The following is a 21,181-nucleotide window of genomic DNA, read 5'->3' on the forward strand; positions in this document are numbered from 1 at the left end:
AGAAGCCTAAAGTCGTCCGCATGTTGCCCATCCGGAACAGTTTGTGCATATTTTGTGACGTTTTTATTTGTTTTAGTCTTTGGCGAAGTTATTATTTCGGGCTGTTCGTGCGCACATTCTTTTTTCTCTCTCGAGGCAAGCCTGAAGCTAGGGAAGCCTGAAGCTAGGGAAGCCTGAAGCTAGGGAAGCCTGAAGCTAGGCAAGCCTGAAGCTAGGGAAGCTGAAGTCTACGTCCCTTCATCATTGATTTGTCAACAGTAGGGATTCTAAAATTGTGTTTCTCATTCAATGAGAGACAAATATTTCATTCAAATTTGTGCAAGTATTTCAAACATATTAGGTAGATGTAAAATTGTGTGACTAAAATCTCTGCAAAATTTTTTTTTAAACCAATTACATATTTTTTTGAGGTGTCTTAGATTAATTCTGACTATTTTGAGGAAGTGTATACTGGCTAATGCATCTCAAGATGGACAAACAGTACTATTGCTGCTTTTTTTTCTTGTTTTTTCAAGCGAGTATGCGAGCACGCTCGTTCGGTTTGCTTATAGGCGCCAGCCGAACTGAAGCATGCGGAAGGCTTCAGCCCTGGAAACCATAAAACAAAAACTAAAGTTTTTACTCTTTTATAAAATGGTTATAAAACATTTTAAGGTTTTGACCCTTATTGTAATTTGTAGACCAGTGATAAGGTAGAAATACTAATGATGATGATAATAAAATCTGAGCCTTGTTCCTCAAGTGTAAGCCAGAGCTGAAGGTTCCTGGCCTATACGTGGTGGATTCTATAGTCCGACAGTCCCGACACCAGTTTGGAGTGGACAAGGACGTCTACGGACCCAGGTTCCAAAAGAACTTCACCCCGACCTTCCAGAACCTCTATCTTTGTCCACACGATGACAAGGTAGGTTACTACTGTAGCTGTTTTTGTTTTTTTGGGGGGGGGGGGGGTGCTACACAAAGTCAGCGATGCACAGTTTGTGTTCTAGCACTGACACACTAATCAGTAGTTTAGTCATGGATGATTGTGTTCAGTTAGCCATGGATGGTCGTATACGTTTAGTCGTGGAGCGTTGTATTCAGTTAGTCAGTAGTTGTTGAATCATGGATGATTGAAGCTTTTGAACATCAGCACAATGTTGAGGGAATCCTATTTGAGTCAAGAAAAAGATACTCGTAAGATATACAAAATCTTGCAAAAAGCCTATCCATCTGACAATCTCTTAGAAAAAAAATATAAACGATTGGAACCAAGACTTAAATAGAATTGATATTGGCATAAGATGTTGGAACATACTGAATGAAATTACAGTTAATGAAAACGTATGTTTAATCCAGTATAAATGAATGTATAGGATGTATTATACAAGAAACAAAATTTCACTAATTCTACAGCACAACGACAGAGTCTTGGCTGAAGTTTAAAACTAACGGCGACTCAGTAATTCAGGCCTTCTGGGAATGTTATGACGTCAACGTTATGGACAGAGTTAGAAAGACTCCTGTCAGAAGTATTACCATGCATGTTTACTTTTTAATCCGTCTATCGGCATATTTCAAGACATGGCGTATGAGGCTGCGGTGAGATACCCGATGGGTTGGACAATATTATTTTCCTCACCTTATTTTGAAGAAGCTATTTACTTAAATATTGCAAGTCAAATGATAGTCCAACATTAAAGGGAAATGTAAAACAATTCAACCCCATATTCATCATCTTCAACACCAACAGGAAGATAAGTGTTTCCAATGTTGAAATGTTTCATGGTGTGAATTTATACAAGGTCACATTTTAGCATCAGAAAAATACCTGCACCGGTATTTTATTTTCCAATGAGACACTCAACTTATCAGATAACAGGACAGTGCTCCTTATACAGTATACACAGTCTACACACACACACACGTTGCTCTAATGTTGGCCTAAGTTATCTTGATAGCTTTTATTGCTGATTTAGTGACTGACATCATCTTTGCTCGTGGTATTGGAGGCTTCATGTAGTAGGCCATGCCTACTAAAGAAAACATAGCCAGCCAGGCATCTCCGGGCCGGCGGGGCTTTGCTGAAGGACCTCTGCTTCGGCCTCTGGTATAATTATTGAATACTCTATTGAGTTTACCGGTTGGAGAAATGTGTTGTCGTATTGTGTAGAAAGACACAACGTTACCATTTTGAAATGACAATGTGTGAATTCAGTGTTTTTGCTAGTTTTGGATATCACCTAGGCCTATATGATCAGGAACATTAATACATCTCTTGAGATTAGTCTTATTGTTTTTCTGCAAGATAACAATTGCCACAATGTTTGTTCTTCAAATTCTGTATTTTATTGAAGCAAAAATGAATCAAATAGCCTACATTATCTTGAAAAATAAAAGGTTTAGTTTCCCCAAGTTTCAGTTTGTTTTTTCAGGTGTTTACTCGCAAAGTTACCAATTTTCATAGAAAAACAACAAATGTACATGTTATAAGTCCACAACAATGCTTAAACCACATTAGAAGACCACTTTTGAGGTCTGGTAAAATCAGAGAATTTTTGGATGTAGTTACCCTTTAATTCAAATACACACCTAGCAAGAGGCTGTTTAGTGGTGTTTTTGTAGTGAACATGATATGGTAGAGTTCGCAAAACAAATACCCACTTGATTGATTCAAATAATCATATCTTTCTGCCAGGTAAGCCTAGTCTACTTTGTAGTTAACATTCAATTGAGAAGGTTTTTAACCTCTCTTGGGTAGGGGGCAGTATTTTGACGTCCGGATGAAGAAGGTGCCCAGAGTAAACTGCCTGCTACTCAGTCCCAGAAGCTAAGATATGCATATTATTAGTAGATTTGGATAGAAAACACTCTGAAGTTTCTAAAACTGTTTGATTGATGTCTGTGAGTATAACAGAACTCATATGGCAGGCAAAAACCTGAGAAAAAATCCAACCAGGAAGTGTGGAAATCTGAGGTTTGAAGTTTTCAAGTGATTCCCTATCCAATATACAGTGTCTGTGGGGTCATTTTGCACTTCCTAAGGCTTCCACTAGATGTCAACAGTCTTTAGAATGTTGTTTCATGCTTCTACTGTGAATGGGGAGAGAATAAGAGCCATTGGAATCAGATGACTGAGAAAATGACATGAGCTCAGTGGCGTGTGCTCCAGTGAGAGTTAGCTGTGTTCCTTCTCTTTTTTCAAGAAAAGGAATCGTCCGGTTGGAATATTATGGAAGATTTATGATAAAAACATCCTTAAGATTGATTCTATATATTGTTTGACATGTTTCTACTAACTGTAATAACTTTTTTGACTTTTGGTCTGAATTTACTGCGCGAGCACAGTGGATTTGGATTACTCGACTGAACGCGCGAACAAAAAGGAGGTATTTGGACATAAAGGATGGACTTTATCGAAACAAATGAACATTTATTGTGGAACTGGGATTACTGGGAGTGCATTCCGATGAAGATCATCAAAGGTAAGTGAATATTTATAATGCTTTTTCTGAGTTTTGTTGACTCCACAAAATGGCGGATTTGGTTTTGTGACTGAGCGCCGTACTCAGATTATTGCAAAGTGTGCTTTCGTTGTAAAGCACTTTTTTAAATCTGACACAGTGGTTGCATTAAGGAGAAGTGTATCTATAATTCTTTGAATAACAGTTGAATATTTTATCAACGTTTATGATGAGTATTTCTGTAAATTGATGTGCTCATTCACCGGAAGTTTTGGGAGGCAAAACATTTCTGAACATTACACGCCAATGTAAAATGGGGTTTCTGGATATAAATATGAACTTTATCGAACAAAACATACATGTATTGTGTAACATGAAGTCCTATGAGTGCCATCTGATGAAGATCATCAAAGGTTAGTGATTAATTTTAGCTGTATTTCTGGTTTTTGTGACGCCTCTCCTTGTTTGGAAAATGGCTGTGGGGTTTTTCTTGTCTAGGTGCTGTCCTAACATATTCTAATGCTATGCTTTCGCCGTAAAGCCTTTTTGAAATCGGACAGTGTGGTTGGATTAACGAGAAGATTATCTTTAAAATTGTGTGTGTGAGAAATTAGAATTATGAGATTTTTGTTGTTTTGAATTTGGCGCTCTGCTATTTCACTGGCTGTTGGCGAGGTGGGACGCTATCGTCCCACATACCCTAGAGAAGTTAAGAAAGCCTTTCTACCTACCAGAAGACTGTTTTCATTAGCGTCATCGCTAACAGCTACGCAAAGTGGTAGTCACACGCACTGCGCACACACACACACGGACGCACGTTCTCGTTGCAGGAAAAACAAATCACTGATGCTTTCTGTTCACTTGGTGAAACTAATTCATTTTCAATACATTTAGTTGATTCACTGCTGAGGTCAATACATTCTATTGTAATGTTCTGGATTCCTTGAGGGCCCTAATGATCATATTTGGACCAGAATGAGGCTCTCGTCTACCTATTGTTCCTGCAGTGATGATTCACCATCTTCATCAAATGTTTTCAGAATAATCACCAAAAAGCCTCGGGGCCAATATCAGTAGCCTACGCAAATTAGGGAGTCAAATGAACGGCTCCCTCACAGATGCGATTCGGTAAGTTACACTGACTAACGAGACGAGTCACTCACTCCAGCATCACTGTCTGGCGAGGCCCTGACGTCCTAGGAAAGGAAACCTGGGAAATTCTTTGGTTTACTGCCCTGATGTGATACTATGGACATATAACCACATGGTAATGATTCATGAATAGCAAAGGGATATAAGAGAGGGTTTTTATTCAGTCAGTTTGACACCGTTTATAAACTAGTCAACACTTCCTGTTCGGTCGCCAATCAACACACAATAAATGGTCTACTATACGCCACGATTCCGCGTGGCTGGTAATATGAAACGGGCGAAAGAAAATAAATAAATGTGTCAAATAATTAGGATAAGATGTTTGACTCATCGTTACCACTTACACGGGACATGCAAATTCACCAGCATCATGCTCACTCCATACTTGGTGTGGGTGGTAGTCAGCTAATTACTATTGGGCCAGGTGAAGTTGGTAATCAGCTAATTACTATTGGGCCAGGTGTAGGTGGTAAACTAATTACTATTGGGTCAGGTGTGGGTGGTAGTCAGCTAATTACTATTGGGCCAGGTGTAGGTGGTAAACTAATTACTATTGGGTCAGGTGTGGGTGGTAGTCAGCTAATTACTATTGGGCCAGGTGTAGGTGGTAATCAGCTAATTACTATTGGGCCAGGTGTAGGTGGTAATCAGCTAATTACTATTGGGCCAGGTGTGGGTGGTAGTCAGCTAATTACTATTGGGCCAGGTGTAGGTGGTAGTCAGCTAATTACTATTGGGCCAGGTGTAGGTGGTAGTCAGCTAATTACTATTGGACCAGGTGTAGGTGGTAAACTAATTACTATTGGGTCAGGTGTGGGTGGTAGTCAGCTAATTACTATTGGGCCAGGTGTAGGTGGTAATCAGCTAATTACTATTGGGCCAGGTGTAGGTGGTAATCAGCTAATTACTATTGGGCCAGGTGTGGGTGGTAGTCAGCTAATTACTATTGGGCCAGGTGTAGGTGGTAGTCAGCTAATTACTATTGGGCCAGGTGTAGGTGGTAGTCAGCTAATTACTATTGGGCCAGGTGTAGGTGGTAGTCAGCTAATTACTATTGGGCCAGGTGTAGGTGGTAGTCAGCTAATTACTATTGGGCCAGGTGTGGGTGGTAGTCAGCTAATTACTATTGGGCCAGGTGTAGGTGGTAGTCAGCTAATTACTATTGGGCCAGGCATGGGTGGTAGTCAGCTAATTACTATTGGGCCATGTGTAGGGGGTAAACTAATTACTATTGGGCCAAGTGTAGGTGGTAAACTAATTACTATTGGGCCAGGTGTAGGTGGTAGTCAGCTAATTACTATTGGGCCAGGTGTAGGTGGTAGTCAGCTAATTACTATTGGGCCAGGTGTAGGTGGTAGTCAGCTAATTACTATTGGGCCAGGTGTAGGTGGTAGTCAGCTAATTACTATTGGGCCAGGTGTGGGTGGTAAACTAATTACTATTGGGCCAGGTGTAGGTGGTAGTCAGCTAATTACTATTGGGTCAGGTGTAGGTGGTAGTCAGCTAATTACTATTGGGCCAGGTGTAGGTGGTAGTCAGCTAATTACTATTGGGCCAGGTGTGGGTGGTAGTCAGCTAATTACTATTGGGCCAGGTGTAGGTGGTAGTCAGCTAATTACTATTGGGCCAGGTGTGGGTGGTAAACTAATTACTATTGGGACCAGGTGTGGGTGGTAGTCAGCTAATTACTATTGGGCCAGGTGTAGGTGGTAGTCAGCTAATTACTATTGGGCCAGGTGTAGGTGGTAGTCAGCTAATTACTATTGGGCCAGGTGTAGGTGGTAGTCAGCTAATTACTATTGGGCCAGGTGTAGGTGGTAGTCAGCTAATTACTATTGGGCCAGCTGTAGGTGGTAGTCAGCTAATTACTATTGGGCCAGGTGTAGGTGGTAGTCAGCTAATTACTATTGGGCCAGGCAGGGGTGGTAGTCAGCTAATTACTATTGGGCCAGGTGTAGGTGGTAGTCAGCTAATTACTATTGGGCCAGGTGTAGGTGGTAAACTAATTACTATTGGGCCAGGTGTAGGTGGTAGTCAGCTAATTACTATTGGGCCAGCTGTAGGTGGTAGTCAGCTAATTACTATTGGGCCAGGTGTAGGTGGTAGTCAGCTAATTACTATTGGGCCAGGTGTAGGTGGTAGTCAGCTAATTACTATTGGGCCAGGCAGGGGTGGTAGTCAGCTAATTACTATTGGGCCAGGTGTAGGTGGTAGTCAGCTAATTACTATTGGGCCAGGCAGGGGTGGTAATTAGGATAAGATGTTTGACTCATCGTTACCACTTACACGGGACATGCAAATTCACCAGCATCATGCTCACTCCATACTTGGTGTGGGTGGTAGTCAGCTAATTACTATTGGGCATGGTATGGGTGGTAGTCAGCTAATTACTATTGGGCCAGGTGAAGTTGGTAATCAGCTAATTAATATTGGGCCAGGTGTAGGTGGTAGTCAGCTAATTACTATTGGGCCATGTGTGGGTGGTAAACTAATTACTATTGGGCCAGGTGTTGGTGGTAGTCAGCTAATTACTATTGGGCCAGGTGTAGGTGGTAGTCAGCTAATTACTATTGGGCCAGGTGTAGGTGGTAGTCAGCTAATTACTATTGGGCCATGTGTGGGTGGTAAACTAATTACTATTGGGCCAGGTGTAGGTGGTAGTCAGCTAATTACTATTGGGCCAGGTGTAGGTGGTAGTCAGCTAATTACTATTGGGCCAGGCAGGGGTGGTAGTCAACGGACAACCTAAAGTGTAACTGTAAACTTCTATCATTATGGGTTCTTATCCCCTCTCTCTCTCTTTTTCTCTCTCTCTCTCTCTCTCTCTCTCTCTCTATGCAGAGTAAGATCATCCGTGTTCTCAACCTGTGGCAGAAGAACGCTGTGTTTGAGATGGACGTCGTCCAGCCCCTGTTGGACATGGCTACTGGCTCTTTCGTCCTTGCTCCCTCCCCCCAGGAGGACCTCCAGGCCCAGCCCACAGTCTCCATAGCAGCAGCCCAGCCCCCAGTCTCCATAGCAGCAGCCCAGCCCACAGTCCCCAGTGCCTCTATTGCAGCAGCCCAGCCCCCTGTCTCCATAGCAGCAGCAGCCCAGCCCCCTGTCTCCATAGCAGCAGCAGCCCAGCACCAGGCCCAGTCCCCTGTCTCCATAGCAGCCCAGCACCAGGCCCAGCCCCCTGTCTCCATAGCAGCCCAGCACCAGGCCCAGCCCCCTGTCTCCATAGCAGCCCAGCACCAGGCCCAGCCCCCTGTCTCCATAGCAGCCCAGCACCAGGCCCAGCCCCCTGTCTCCATAGCAGCAGCCCTGCCCCAGCTCCCACAACAGCTTCGGAACCCTGAGGCCCTGGCTGCTGTGGCCCAGCTCTTCCAGTCCGGACAGGGACACGAGGTGAGTGAGAGCTATAGAATGAAAGTATACATCACAATACCAGGTCAGAGATTCTAATTCCTAATCGAAGAGGTTACCTGTCAATTTGCCATGGTCAGACGTTATACTAAGTCTATTGTTATAGCTATGACACAGTACTAGCTCATACACCCCCAGAACAACATGACTGGGACAGGAAATAAAAATGAATATGTCTCTTGTTTTTTCTTTTTAGTGTTTGTTCTTCACTACAATCATCCATGACTCATTTGTCTGTTTACTGTAAACAATGTAGTTCTTCGTCTGAAAATAAGTTTCTATACCAGGCTAATAAAGGATAAATACATGATATTCTCTTGCTGGTAGCAACTGATTTGATGGATTGTGTGTAATTGGATTGTATTTCTTCCTGTCTGTGTCCAGCTTCAGAAGATGCTTCTGAGGTTCCAGCCAGGACAACAGACTCCGCCTATGGTCCCCAACACCGTGTCTGACCAGACCCACTCACAGATGGTCCAAGGCCAGCATAACACACACCACACACATCCTACAGAGCAGAATAACTCACTAGCTAAGGTAATTCATTATTGTACGCAAAGCAAATTTCTGACCAACAGACAATTTTTTTAAAAGAGGCCTAAATCTAACAGGACAGCATTTCTGTGGTTTTCATAAAGCCTCCTTGAAATGGGTGGTCAGTCACGGACATTAAGTTAACTCTAGTGTGATTTGTTATGGATGTGTCGCTAAATCAGGGTGTTGTGGTTGTTATGGCGGTCTGTCTTCAGAAACTCCTGGACCGTTTTGATTATGACGATGAACCAGAAGAAGTGAAGAAAGAGGAGTTGGATTCCCTTGTTCCAGGAAACGTTTACGGTGGCCAGTTTGCTGGTCAAACGCCGCCCAACATGGAGCAGCAATTTCAGGGCCATATGATGGGCCAGCCTGGGAGGCAGCAAACACCTGGTGGAGGATACACTGGTCTGAACAAGGGTTACAACCAAAGCCAGCACACTGCCCAGCAGAACCAGGACCAGGGAAACCACAGAGAAAGAGAAGATCCGTCTGGGAGGAGGGATAGTAGGGAGGGGAGGCAGCGCGGCCACGGCAGGAGGTCACGCTCCAGGTCTGGCTCTCGGTAAGAAGCTGGATCCATGGTTGATATCAGTTGGTTTTGTTGAGGACACTTTTTTTTTTTTTTACCTGTAAAGTTTTGTTTAGGATGAACAGATCCTCTGTAACAGAACCCTGCCCGTTTCCCACATTTTTAGCTTGGCTTTTAGTCCATGATTGTACTGTTATTTGAATAATCCTTTATTTCTTTTATCAGTTTGCTTTTACCTATTTCCTTTTACTGTGAAGTATGTTTGTGATTTTTAAAATGCACTTGATCTCTCTCCAGATCTCCCAGGAGAAAGAGGTCCAGCTCTCGCTCGCGGAAGCCCCGACACTCCTCCCAACGCTCCGGGTCTCGTTCCAGGGAAAGTCGCTGGAACTCCCCTCGCTCCCGCTCGCAGGAGAGGAAGGAGAGAGAGAAGGACAAAGACCGCAGACAGAAAGGTCTGCCTAGCGTCAAGAGCCAGACACTCAGTGGTACGTACTGTCAGATACACAAGGAACTGCGTCCCAATTGGCACCCTATTCCCTACTACTTTTGACCAGGCCCCATATTGAATGTTTCCCTCGTTGTGTAGTTTGCACCACGACTCTGTGGGTGGGCCAGCTAGACAAGAAGACTTCTCAGCAGGACGTCATGTGTTTACTAGAGGAGTTTGGGCAGATAGACTCCATTAATGTAAGTATGAAGCTGACACTTATCTACTTACTGGCACCCTAATCCTTTTTTATAGTGCACTACTTTTGACCAGGGCCCATCAGGAATAACCAAGGGAGTGCTCTGTATAACTAATAGGGGTGGTGGGGGGGTTGACCTTGAAAAATGCTCTAGGAGCAACTTAGGTAGTACCAACCTGTTCCCTCACCCCTCCAGATGATCCCTCCTCGTGGATGTGCCTACATAGTGATGGTTCACAGGCAGGATGCCTACAGAGCTCTACACAAACTCGGCAGAGGATCCTTCAAGGTTAACCAGAAGGCCATCAAGGTACTTTTTTGATTTATTTATGTACGTTAACCAATTTTTCCCCCCGAATAAAATGTTTGTGGCCAGGCCAGTTTGTCAAATAACATTCTGATTTATAATGTAGACCCTGGTAAATATGGGGCCTCTGGCTCTTTTTTTAAAAGCAATATTTAAAATAAAATAATAACACAAAAGATTGTTCCGTGTTCAAAACTGCAACCAAAACACTTCCGTTTGCGACCATTTGACTTTGCAGTGCTACACGCTAGGCTGCCAGTGGAAGAAAAAAAATGTAGCTGGTCACGTTTTTAGTTTTTGGCTCACAATTTGTTTTTAAATTTTATTATCAAGATTTATTCAAACAGCAATGGGTTATGCAAACCAGGTATTCAAAAAGTTTGGTTTGAAGTCGTTGAATCTTTGATGCGTATTTCAGTCATCATGCTGTGTTTGAATGAACATTTCTCGAGGCTTTCCCCACAAAACCTTCCCGATTTTAAATGTTGACTGTAAAGTAGGCAGAATGATACCTGGCAGAATGATATCATGATGATTTTTATCAATTGCGTGTCATTTTTTATTGTTGCAAACTCTGTCATCAAATCAAATCAAATGTATTTATATAGCCCTTCGTATATCAGCTGAAATCTCAAAGTGCTGTACAGAAACCCAGCCTAAAACCCCAAACAGCAAGCAATGCATGTGAAAGAGGCACGGTGGCTAGGAAAAACTCCCTAGGAAAAAACTCCCTAGAAAGGCCAAAAACCTAGGAAGAAACCTAGAGAGGAACCAGGCTATGAGGGGTGGCCAGTCCTCTTCTGGCTGTGCCGGGTGGATATTATAACAGAACATGGTCAAGATGTTAAAATGTTCGTAAATGACCAGCATGGTCAAATAATAATAATCATTGTAGTTGTCGAGGGTGCAACAAGCACGTCATCACATGTAGCCAACATTGTACAGTACAAAAACACCAATAGCTGCTAGTCTCTTGCTAGGTGAATTAAAGGACAACTACTCACCCCCCAAAAATGTCCACGATTGTTACCAGACCTCAAAAGTGGTCTCTTCTGTCTGTGGCCATCGCTAGGGCAATGGCTTGTCTGCTCTGCTCGGAGTCAGAGTGGATGTGCAGAGGCCCAATACAAACTTTTTTAAATAAAAATAAATGTCTGCCATCTGCTGTGGCAGATCAATTCTACCGGTCATTCAGGTTTTTACCCAGGCAAAATATTTTTCCCGCATTGATTACACCAAAAATCATGAGCATTCTTAGTAATGTTTTTAAAACAAGGAATGCATTACTATTAAGAAGTAATGTGGTATATTGCTCAATTAAATGTATTTTTTTGTTGTTGTCCTGAGTCTTTAAAACCCTCCTAAAGGATCAGACCCCTTTTTTCCAATTTTCGCCTATAATGACATACCCAAATCTAACTGCCTGTAGCTCAGGACCTGAAGCAAGGATATGCATATTGTTGATACCATTTGAAAGGAAACACTTTGAAGTTTGTGGAAATGTGAAATTAATGTAGGAGAATATAACACATTAGATCTGGTAAAAGATAATGCAAAAACATGTTTTTATTTTTTTTTACCATCTTTGAAATGCAAGAGAAAGGCCATAATGTATTATTCCAGCCCAGGTGCAATTTAGGATTTGGCCACTAGGTGGCAGCAGTGTATGTGCAAAGTTTTACACTGATCCAATGAACCATTGTATATCCGTACAAAATATTGTATCAAGACTGCCCATATGTGCTTAATTGGTTTATTAATACATTTTCAATTTCATGATTGTGCACTCTTGTCAAACAATAGCATGGTATTATTTCACTGTAATAGCTACTGTAAATTGGACAGTGCAGTTAGATTAACAAGAATTTAAGCTTTCTGTCCATATCTGATATGTCTATGTCCTGGGATTTCTTTTTTGTTACTTACAACCTGATGCTAATCACATTAGCCTACGTTAGCTCAACTGTCCTGCGGAGACACACACACACACACACACACACACACACCGATCCCTTAGAGGTTAAACCAAAATATCACAGATGAGACATGTTCATTCTTCAAGTGTGCCCATGAGAATCTCACTAGTACAGGATGACAACTTCTCTTCTCTTAGTAGTGGAAGCCAACTCAAACATTTGAAAAACTACTTACCTTGTGAACATAACAATGTAAATATCCAAGAAACACAAGGATAAAGTCTCATTTTAGTAGTTATACCAACGTTTATTCCTGTGCGCGTTGCTTCTAAAAACAAATCTCTCAGCACTTCACTCACAGGCAGTGTTGCTGTGCGAGGTTGGTTAGCTATAACGTTAGGATTCATATTTCTTTGTGCATTACCAGATATGAAACAAAATTCCAGAAATACTTTGAAAACAGCTACTGCAGAATTTATTTAGCTTTAAATCACAGCCAAGACAATGCAGGAGTGGCTTTGGGACAAGTCTCTGAATGTCCTTCAGTGGCTCAGCCAGAGCCTGGACTTGAACAATCGAACATCTCTGGAGAGACCTGAAAATAGCTGTGCAGTGACGCTCCCCATCCAACCTGACAGAGCTTGAGAGGATCTGCAGAGAAGAATGGGAGAAACTCCCCAAATACAGGTGTGCCAAGCTTGTAGCATCATACCCAAGAAGACTCCAGGCTGTAATCGCTGCCAAAGGTGCTTCAACAAAGTACTGAGTAAAGGGTCTGAATACTTATGTAAATGTCATATTTTTGTGTTATTTGTAATAATGTAGCAAAAAATAACTAAACCTGTTTTTGCTTTGTCATTATGGGGTATTGTGGGTAGATTGAAGGGGGGGGGGGGGGGGGGGGGGGATTTAATTCATTTTAGAATAAGGCTGTAACGGAACTGTGGAAAAAGTCAAGGGGTCTGAATACTTTCCGAATGCACTGTAAAGGGTAATGGCAGAGCAATATTTTGGAAATGTGAAAATGTGTAGCCATTTTCGTAATATTTCAGACTTGTTTTATTGAGGTTTTTACCTGAAATTGCACTACCAGCCTGTTATATTTTGAATTGTTGCAATAACTTCCGGCTGCACTGAGCCACGTAAAACTACACTAGCCCATCCCCCACCACCTAAAACATGTCGAATGTAGATCATACAAACAGGAGATGTTTTTCCATTTGTAACATTGTGTGGTGATCTCAGAAGTGGCACCATAGGTCCCAGAGTGGTGGGGGAAGAATTGTTTTCCTTGGGTTTTTCCTGATCTGGTAGTAGGCTAACCAACTCCTGGACCCTAGTTAATAGCGTATCACAGTAATGAATCAGGTTAAACAGAAACTGTCGGGTTGTGATATGATGTGAATAGATATTCTTTTCTTCTTCTTTGGGTCATATGATGATAAAATCAAACTCCTTTTCCCATGAAAACATGAACGTTTTTTACCCAGAGACAACTGCGATTTAAACGAACAGGGCTGAGCTGGCTCGATGTGGAGTTCCAAGGTGTAGACCTTTACCCCTGTAATGGAAAAAATACTCATACAGTCATCACTGGGATTTTGATTAATTTCAGTCAATCATTTTGGATTTAAAAGGCCTAGATAGCTTAGCCACCTGACGTGTGACTATAAACCAAATTTGATCACGGTCACATTTTCTCAGGAGACAAAATCAGCCTATTTTAGATAGGGTGTAACGCTTAAACTAAATTGGGATTGTCAACATTTTAGGAGAAGAAAAATCCCTAACTGAAAAAATGTATTACAAATCTACCACTAACAGGTCCCAAGCATCATCATAAGGGGACATTTTAAATTGAACTAATGCCTAACACAACAATATCTGTGATGTTAGTAGGACGTGATCTGCATCTTTCAAATGATTTGCCACGGATATAAACCACTCGGCACGTCATCGTCTTTTTAACAGTTGGGAAACACCTTTCTTTAGGTGTTTTTCAGAGTCAGTAGAAAGGCCTCTTTAGTGTCCTAAGTTTTCATAACTGTGACCTTAATTGTCTACCGTCTGTAAGCTGTTAGTGTCTTAACGACCGTTCCACAGGTGCATGTTCATTAATTGTTTATGGTTCATTGAACAAGCATGGGAAACAGTGTTTAAACCCTTTACAATGAAGATCTGTGAAGTTAATTCGTAAAAATCCAAGTATCTTTGAAAGACAGGGTCCTGAAAAAGGGACGTTTCTTTTTTTGCTGAGTTTATTATTTATTTATTTCACATTTTTATTTAACCAGGTAGGCTAGTTAAGAACAAGTTCTCATTTGCAACTGCGACCTAGCCAAGATGAAGCATAGCAATTCGACAAATATAACAAGTTACACATAGAATAAACAAAACATATGCAGTCAGTAATACAATAGAACAAAAGAAAACAAAAAGTATATTTACAGTGAGTGCAAATGAGGTAAGTTAAGGCAATAAATAGGCCATGGTGGCCAAGTAATTACAATATAGCAATTAAACACTGGAATGGTAGATGTGCAGAAGATGAATGTGCAAGTAGAGATACTGGGGTGCAAAGGAGCAAGAGAAAATAAATAAATACAGTATGGGGATGAGGTAGGTAGATGGGCTATGTACAGGTGCAGTGATCTGTGAGCTGCTCTGACAGCTGGTGCTTAAAGCTAGTGAGGGAAATATTAGTCTCCAGCTTAAGAGATTTTTGCAATTCGTTCCAGTCATTGGCAGCAGAGAACTGGAAGGAAAGACGACCAAAGGAGGAATTGGCTTTGGGGGTGACCAGTGAGATATACCTGCTGGAGCGCGTGCTACGAGTGGGTGCTGCTATGGTGACCAGTGAGCTGAGATAAGGCGGGGCTTTACCTAGCAGAGACTTGTAGATAACCTGTAGCCAGTGGGTTTGGTGACGAGTATGAAGCGAGGGCCAACCAACGAGAGCGTACAGGTCGCAGTGGTGGGTAGTGTATGGGGCTTTGGTGACAAAACGGATGGCACTGTGATAGACTGCGTCCAGTTTGTTGAGTAGAGTGTTGGAGGCTATTTTATAGATGACATCACCGAAGTCGAGGATCGGTAGGATGGTCAGTTTTACGAGGGTATGTTTAGCAGCATGAGTGAAGGATGCTTTGTTGCGATATAGGAAGCCGATTCTAGATTTAACTTTGTATTGGAGATGCTTAATGTGAGTCTGGAAGGAGAGTTTACAGTCTAACCAGACACCCAGGTATTTGTAGTTGTCCACGTATTCTAAGTCAGAACCGTCCAGAGTAGTGATGCTGGACGGGCGAGCAGGTGCGGTCAGCGATCGATTGAATAGAATGCATTTAGTTTTACTTGCGTTTAAGAGCAGTTGGAGGCCACGGAAGGAGAGTTGTATGGCGTTGAAGCTCGTCTGGAGGTTAGTTAACACAGTGTCCAAAGAAGGGCCAGAAGTATACAGAATGGTGTCGTCTGCGTAGAGGTGGATCAGAGACTCACCAACAGCAAGAGCGACATTGTTGATATATACAGAGAAGAGAGTCGGCCCGAGAATTGAACCCTGTGGCACCCCCATAGAGACTGCCAGAGGTCCAGACAACAGGCCCTCCGATTTGACACACTGAACTCTGTCTGTCTGAGAAGTAGTTGATAAACCAGGCGAGGCAGTCATTTGAGAAACCAAGGCTGTTGAGTCTGCCGATAAGAATACGGTGATCGACAGAGTCGAAAGCCTTGGCCAGGTCGATGAAGACGGCTGCACGGTACTGTCTTTTATCGATGGCGGTTATGATATCGTTTAGGACCTTGAGCGTGGCTGAGGTGCACCCGTGACCAGCTCGGAAACCAGATTGCATAGCGAGAAAAGGTACAGTGGGATTCGAAATGGTCGGTGATCTGTTTTGATAACTTGGCTTTCGAAGACTTTAGAATGGCAGGGCAGGATGGGTATAGCTCTGTAACAGTTTGTGGCCAGAGTATCTCCCCCATTGAAGAGGGGGATGACCTCGGCCGCTTTCCAATCTTTAGGAATCTCAGATACGAGAGATTGATCTAGAAGAAAAAGAAACGCACACCTATTAAGGTGAGGTGCTGGCTAGCGGAGTAGAAAACTAGAAAATAAGGGAGAGCCGCACACTCTAGGAGCTCAGATGCAAAAAATGTAATATCCAACGTTTCGACAGCCAAGCTGTCTTCATCAGGGTATGATCACACTGTGAGATGACTCGTTTATATAGTGTCAAAAGACACACAGGTGTCTGTAATCATGGCCAAGTGTGGCCTAATATCATTGGTTAATTCTCAAATATAAAAATGGCATACAAAGAGCAGTATACAATAAGACAACAAATGGATAGCATACGATCATAGATTCATTTTAGACAATTACAATGGCAAAGTCACAATAATCACAAGAATGGCTTAAGATCAAAGTCTATGTTGAGACCGAAGGGTGCAAGGGTCTTTTAATTAAAGATCCAGGCAGCCTCTCGTTTTAACAACAAATTATCAAGGTCACCCCCTCTCCTAGGGAGGGTGGCATGTTCGATGCCAATATAACGCAGAGACGAAATCGAGTGGTTTGCTTCCAAAAAATGGGCCGCAACTGGGTACGTCAGTTTTTGCACCTAATGGTGCTACGATGCTCTGAGATACGTACTTTTAATTCACACTTTGTTTTACCCACATCATTTTTACCAGAAGGACAAGTTATAAGATAAATAACTGCCTTAGTGGAGCACGTGATAACACCTTTGATTGGGATCTGTTTCCCTGTTTGGGGGTGTTTGAAGGATCTACATTTGTAAGTGCCATTGCATTGAGCACAGCCGTTACATTTGTAATTTCCATCCAGTAGGGGCACAAATAGACGTTGTTCAGGAATATCTTGGGGTGGTAAATCAGTCTACCAATTGGTCTCTGAGATTTCTGCCCCGCGAGAATACGACCAAGGGAAGGTCCGAAAACACCATTACCGATACTATCATTGTATTTTAGAATGTGCCAGTGTTTGTGAACGATTTCCTTAATTTGTTCAGAGCGCTTTGAATAGCGGGTAGTTAGAACGCAAGAATGGTCTTTTTGCGAGACTGACCTTGAAGATTCGCAGGGCAGAAATCTCAGAGACCAATTGGTACACTCTGATTTACCACCCCAAGATATTCCTGAACAACGTCTAGTTGCTGCGGGGGGGGGGGGGCAGAGCTGTTGGCCGGGGTTGGGGTAGCCAGGTGGAAAGCATGGCCAGCCGTAGAGAAATGCTTATTGATATTCTCAATTATCGTGGATTTATCGGTGGTAACAGTGTTTCCTAGCCTCAGAGCAGTGGGCAGCTGGGAGAGGTGCTCTTATTCTCCATGGACTTTACAGTGTCACAGAACTTTTTGGAGTTTGTGCTGCAGGATGCAAATTTCTGTTTGAAAAAGCGAGCCTTTGCTTTCCTAACTGACTGTGTGTTGGTTCCTGACTTCCCTGAAAAGTTGGATATCGCGGGGACTGTTGGATGATAGTGCAGTACGCCACAGGATGTTTTTCTGCTGGTCAAGTCTGGGGTGAACCAAGGGCTATACCTGTTCTTAGTTCTATGTTTTGTAAAAGGGGCATGCTTATTTAAGATGGAGAGGAAAGCACTTTTCATGAACAACCAGGCATCCTCTACTGACAGGATGAGGTCAATATCCTTCCAGGATACCCGGGCCAGGTCGATTTGGAAAAAGGCCTGCTCGCTGAAGTGTTTTAGGGATCGTTTGACAGTGATGCTCACATAAATGTCATGCTGAATATATATGTTCCTGACCTTGTCACTCAAAAATAATTCCAATTTAATTGCTAGTAGAATAACGTTACAATGCAAATGTCATGTGTAAAATATTTTTTTCATTTTGGAACTAAACCATCTTTTGCACTGCTTTGTAACATATATTTTGCATCGTTGTTTCGGTGGGCTAGCCCCTGCTGTCAGCAAAGTATTCCCATAGGTCTCTTCTGGAGCCAGTTTTGTCAACAAGCTGTGGGTGTGGACGCATTATGTTTTCGTTAGAAGCCATGCCGTCTGCATTTTTCTCTCCCGTGTTTGCTTCTCAAAAGTGGCTCTTGCTTTGTCAGCTGCATGCACGAGCATAAGTAGCCTGGCTAGCTTACTGCTTGCTGCCCCCTTGAGAAGACAAGTAGCCTGGCTAGCTTACTGCTGCCCCCTTGAGCGGACAAGTAGCCTGGCTAGCTTACTGCTGCCCCCTTGAGCGGACAAGTAGCCTGGCTAGCTTACTGCTGCCCCCATTGAGCGGACAAGTAGCCTGGCTAGCTTACTGCTGCCCCCTTGAGCGGACAAGTAGCCTGGCTAGCTTACTGCTGCCCCATTGAGAAGACAAGTAGCCTGGCTAGCTTACTGCTGCCCCATTGAGAAGACAAGTAGCCTGGCTAGCTTACTGCTGCCCCCTTGAAGATTCAGACAAGTTAGTAGACAGACTCGACCCTCTCAATCCGTATATGACTTGAGACATGTTTGACAGAAGTAACGAAAGTAACAACTTCCAGTACCGAACAGTTTTTTTCATATTCTCGTATCGTAAAAGTACCAAAGTTTCGTATACCATGCAACACTAAAGGCAGCACATAAAGTTAAGTAAAATATTGTATTTGTATGTAGATTGCGTGGGCCTTGAACAAGGGTATAAAGGCGACCCATAAGAAGTTCTGGGACGTGGAGCGAGGCGTCACCTACATCCCCTGGAGCAAAGTGAAGATGGAGGAGCTGGAGGGCTACAGAGAGGGAGGCATGCTGGACGCAGACACACTCTGTCCAGGTAAACATCCGACTGCCATCTTCATGTCTTCTACAACCGTCCCGCTTTGGGTGAATCTCCAATTGTCTTCTTTGATTCCTCACTTCCGCTTTCCTCGACCTCCTCAAAATACATTGGAGAATACGTTTTTTTTTTTTTTCTGGGTTCCTCCCCTCAGACCTTCTCCTCCAATGCACTTTGAGAAGGTGAGGAATCAAGAAAGCGAGGAATCAAGGAAGACAATTGAGATTCACACTTTGTCTAGATGTGGAATGACTAGGTTAATAACCCGATCTTTAACAAGGGATAGTACTACAGTTTTTCCTATTTAGGTCAAGTGATCTGGGTATAAGTATTTGGCACAGAGCTAGGATATATCTGGTGTAGCCTAAGTATGTATTGTAGCCTAAGTATATATTGTCCCTGATTGTTGTTTGATTGGTCTGTTCTTCAGAATGGGGAGATAACGTGAAGGAGCTGACTAAACCAGGAGGACTGAACAATGGAGGAGCGGACGCCATGGAGACCGAGGGAGCTGCCACCGCCCACGTACAGGTAACACCCACTACAGGGGACCCAATGAAACACACCACAGACAGCAGGGACCCAATTAAACACACCACAGACAGCAGGGACCCAATGAATCACACCGCAGACAGCAGGGACTCAATGAAACACACCGCAGACAGCAGGGACCCAATGAAACACACCGCAGACAGCAGGGACCCAATGAAACACACCGCAGACAGCAGGGACCCAATTAAACACACCACAGACAGCAGGGACCCAATGAATCACACCGCAGACAGCAGGGACTCAATGAAACACACCGCAGACAGCAGGGACCCAATGAAACACACCGCAGACAGCAGGGACTCAATGAAACACACCGCAGACAGCAGGGACCCAATGAAACACACCGCAGACAGCAGGGACCCAATGAAACACACCGCAGACAGCAGGGACCCTATTAAACACACCGCAGACAGCAGGGACCCAATGAATCACACCACAGACAGCAGGGACCCTATTAAACACACCGCAGACAGCAGGGACCCAATGAATCACACCACAGACAGCAGGGTCCCTATTAAACACACCAGTCTGGGTGTTCTGTCTTACCGTAGTGCCTCACCATCTCTTAGGAAGCAGACTTTTATCCAGAGGTTTTGTGCCTCGGTTGTCTGTCTTTTTTTTTTTTTTTTTTTAAGCTGTTATTAAAATTGCAGGTTTTATAAGTATACATATGCATACACTTTTCCTCAACACAAATACAACAAAGTATCTTTGTGAATAAGTGGACCAATAAAAAAATATATATATGATTTAGTAGTATCATGGCATGGGTGACTAGTATTTCAAAGGTATTCACTCACCTCAGTACATCACCTATATATATATATATATATATATATAAGGTCCATATTGAAAGGCTATTGTATAGCTTTCCTCCTGTAGTACGTGAACCAGTCTGAATGCAAGGATCCAGTTTCTGCCTACATGACGCCTTTTACTGGGTTTCACAATACTCACCAATAAATGGCAGGCAACTTCGTTCTTCAGTACTTGTCTTTTTCACTTTGTCTCATCAGAAAGGGGCCTTCCTGATAGTAAGATATTAGGGATGGTCACATTGGTCATTGATGCAGATGAAAACAGTTGGGTTTTTTTTTTGCATTAAAATAAAACGTTTATTTTTTATTTTTTTGAAGCTGATATGAGTTGTTGAATATGGAGTTTCCTACTGGTACCACCTGGTGGGTTTCTATCTCTGTTTAGATGTTTGACTTTCTTCCTGCTATTTGCTTCGATATCAAGCCTTTTTTTACATTTATTTATGCCTGTTCAAAGTCCCTATGCCTTACATGGGGGGGGGGGGACCCCTTGACTGACATTGGTTTGAATAGAATGTCATTCTGAAAACGGAGGACTGAGTGCCCTCACCTCATGTCTGAATGCACCATTCTGGAATGTGTAGGCTGAGATAAGTCCACATGTCGCTGCAGATGTGTCCTCAAAGTTTGAATATTTTTTACTATCATGACCGAGGCAGAATGATCTACGCAATCATGAAAATCATTTTAAAATAACTGAACATTTTGACTCGACCCAGAACTTAACAGATGTCTAAGTCGATCCAGCAGTTACACATTTTTCTTTATGTGACTTAATTTTAATTTATTCAAAAGACGTTAGAAAACAGACTGCTGCTGTTAGTCCATCGTGTGTGTATATATACACATTTGATTTAACCCTTATTTTACCAGGTCAATAGGTTGTTCCAGAGACTTATGCTTCTCAAGGCAGAGCCGGGTTGTACTGGTAACGGACAATTGTGCTTGAAACTGTGTTCCTAGTTCATACACATGAACACACAATCCTGAAAATTGTGGAGCAACACAGGCTTATGAATGTCTTCTG

General features: G+C 42.8%; 1 protein-coding gene across 1 annotated transcript in view; it reads left to right on the forward strand.

The window, feature by feature from the left end:
* Positions 1-21,181, forward strand: part of LOC115206870 (splicing factor, arginine/serine-rich 15) — a 42,920-nt gene that overhangs the window by 2,999 nt on the left and 18,740 nt on the right. Inside the window, exons 4-12 of the mRNA XM_029774048.1 lie at positions 743-904; positions 7,437-7,985; positions 8,388-8,540; positions 8,753-9,102; positions 9,367-9,557; positions 9,659-9,759; positions 9,955-10,068; positions 18,625-18,781; positions 19,215-19,315. Of these exons, the coding sequence (XP_029629908.1) occupies positions 743-904; positions 7,437-7,985; positions 8,388-8,540; positions 8,753-9,102; positions 9,367-9,557; positions 9,659-9,759; positions 9,955-10,068; positions 18,625-18,781; positions 19,215-19,315 (1,878 nt within the window). The remainder of the gene's footprint in view (positions 1-742; positions 905-7,436; positions 7,986-8,387; positions 8,541-8,752; positions 9,103-9,366; positions 9,558-9,658; positions 9,760-9,954; positions 10,069-18,624; positions 18,782-19,214; positions 19,316-21,181) is intronic.

Source organism: Salmo trutta, chromosome 13, assembly GCF_901001165.1.
Source record: "Salmo trutta chromosome 13, fSalTru1.1, whole genome shotgun sequence".
Taxonomy (NCBI): Eukaryota; Metazoa; Chordata; class Actinopteri; order Salmoniformes; family Salmonidae; genus Salmo; species Salmo trutta.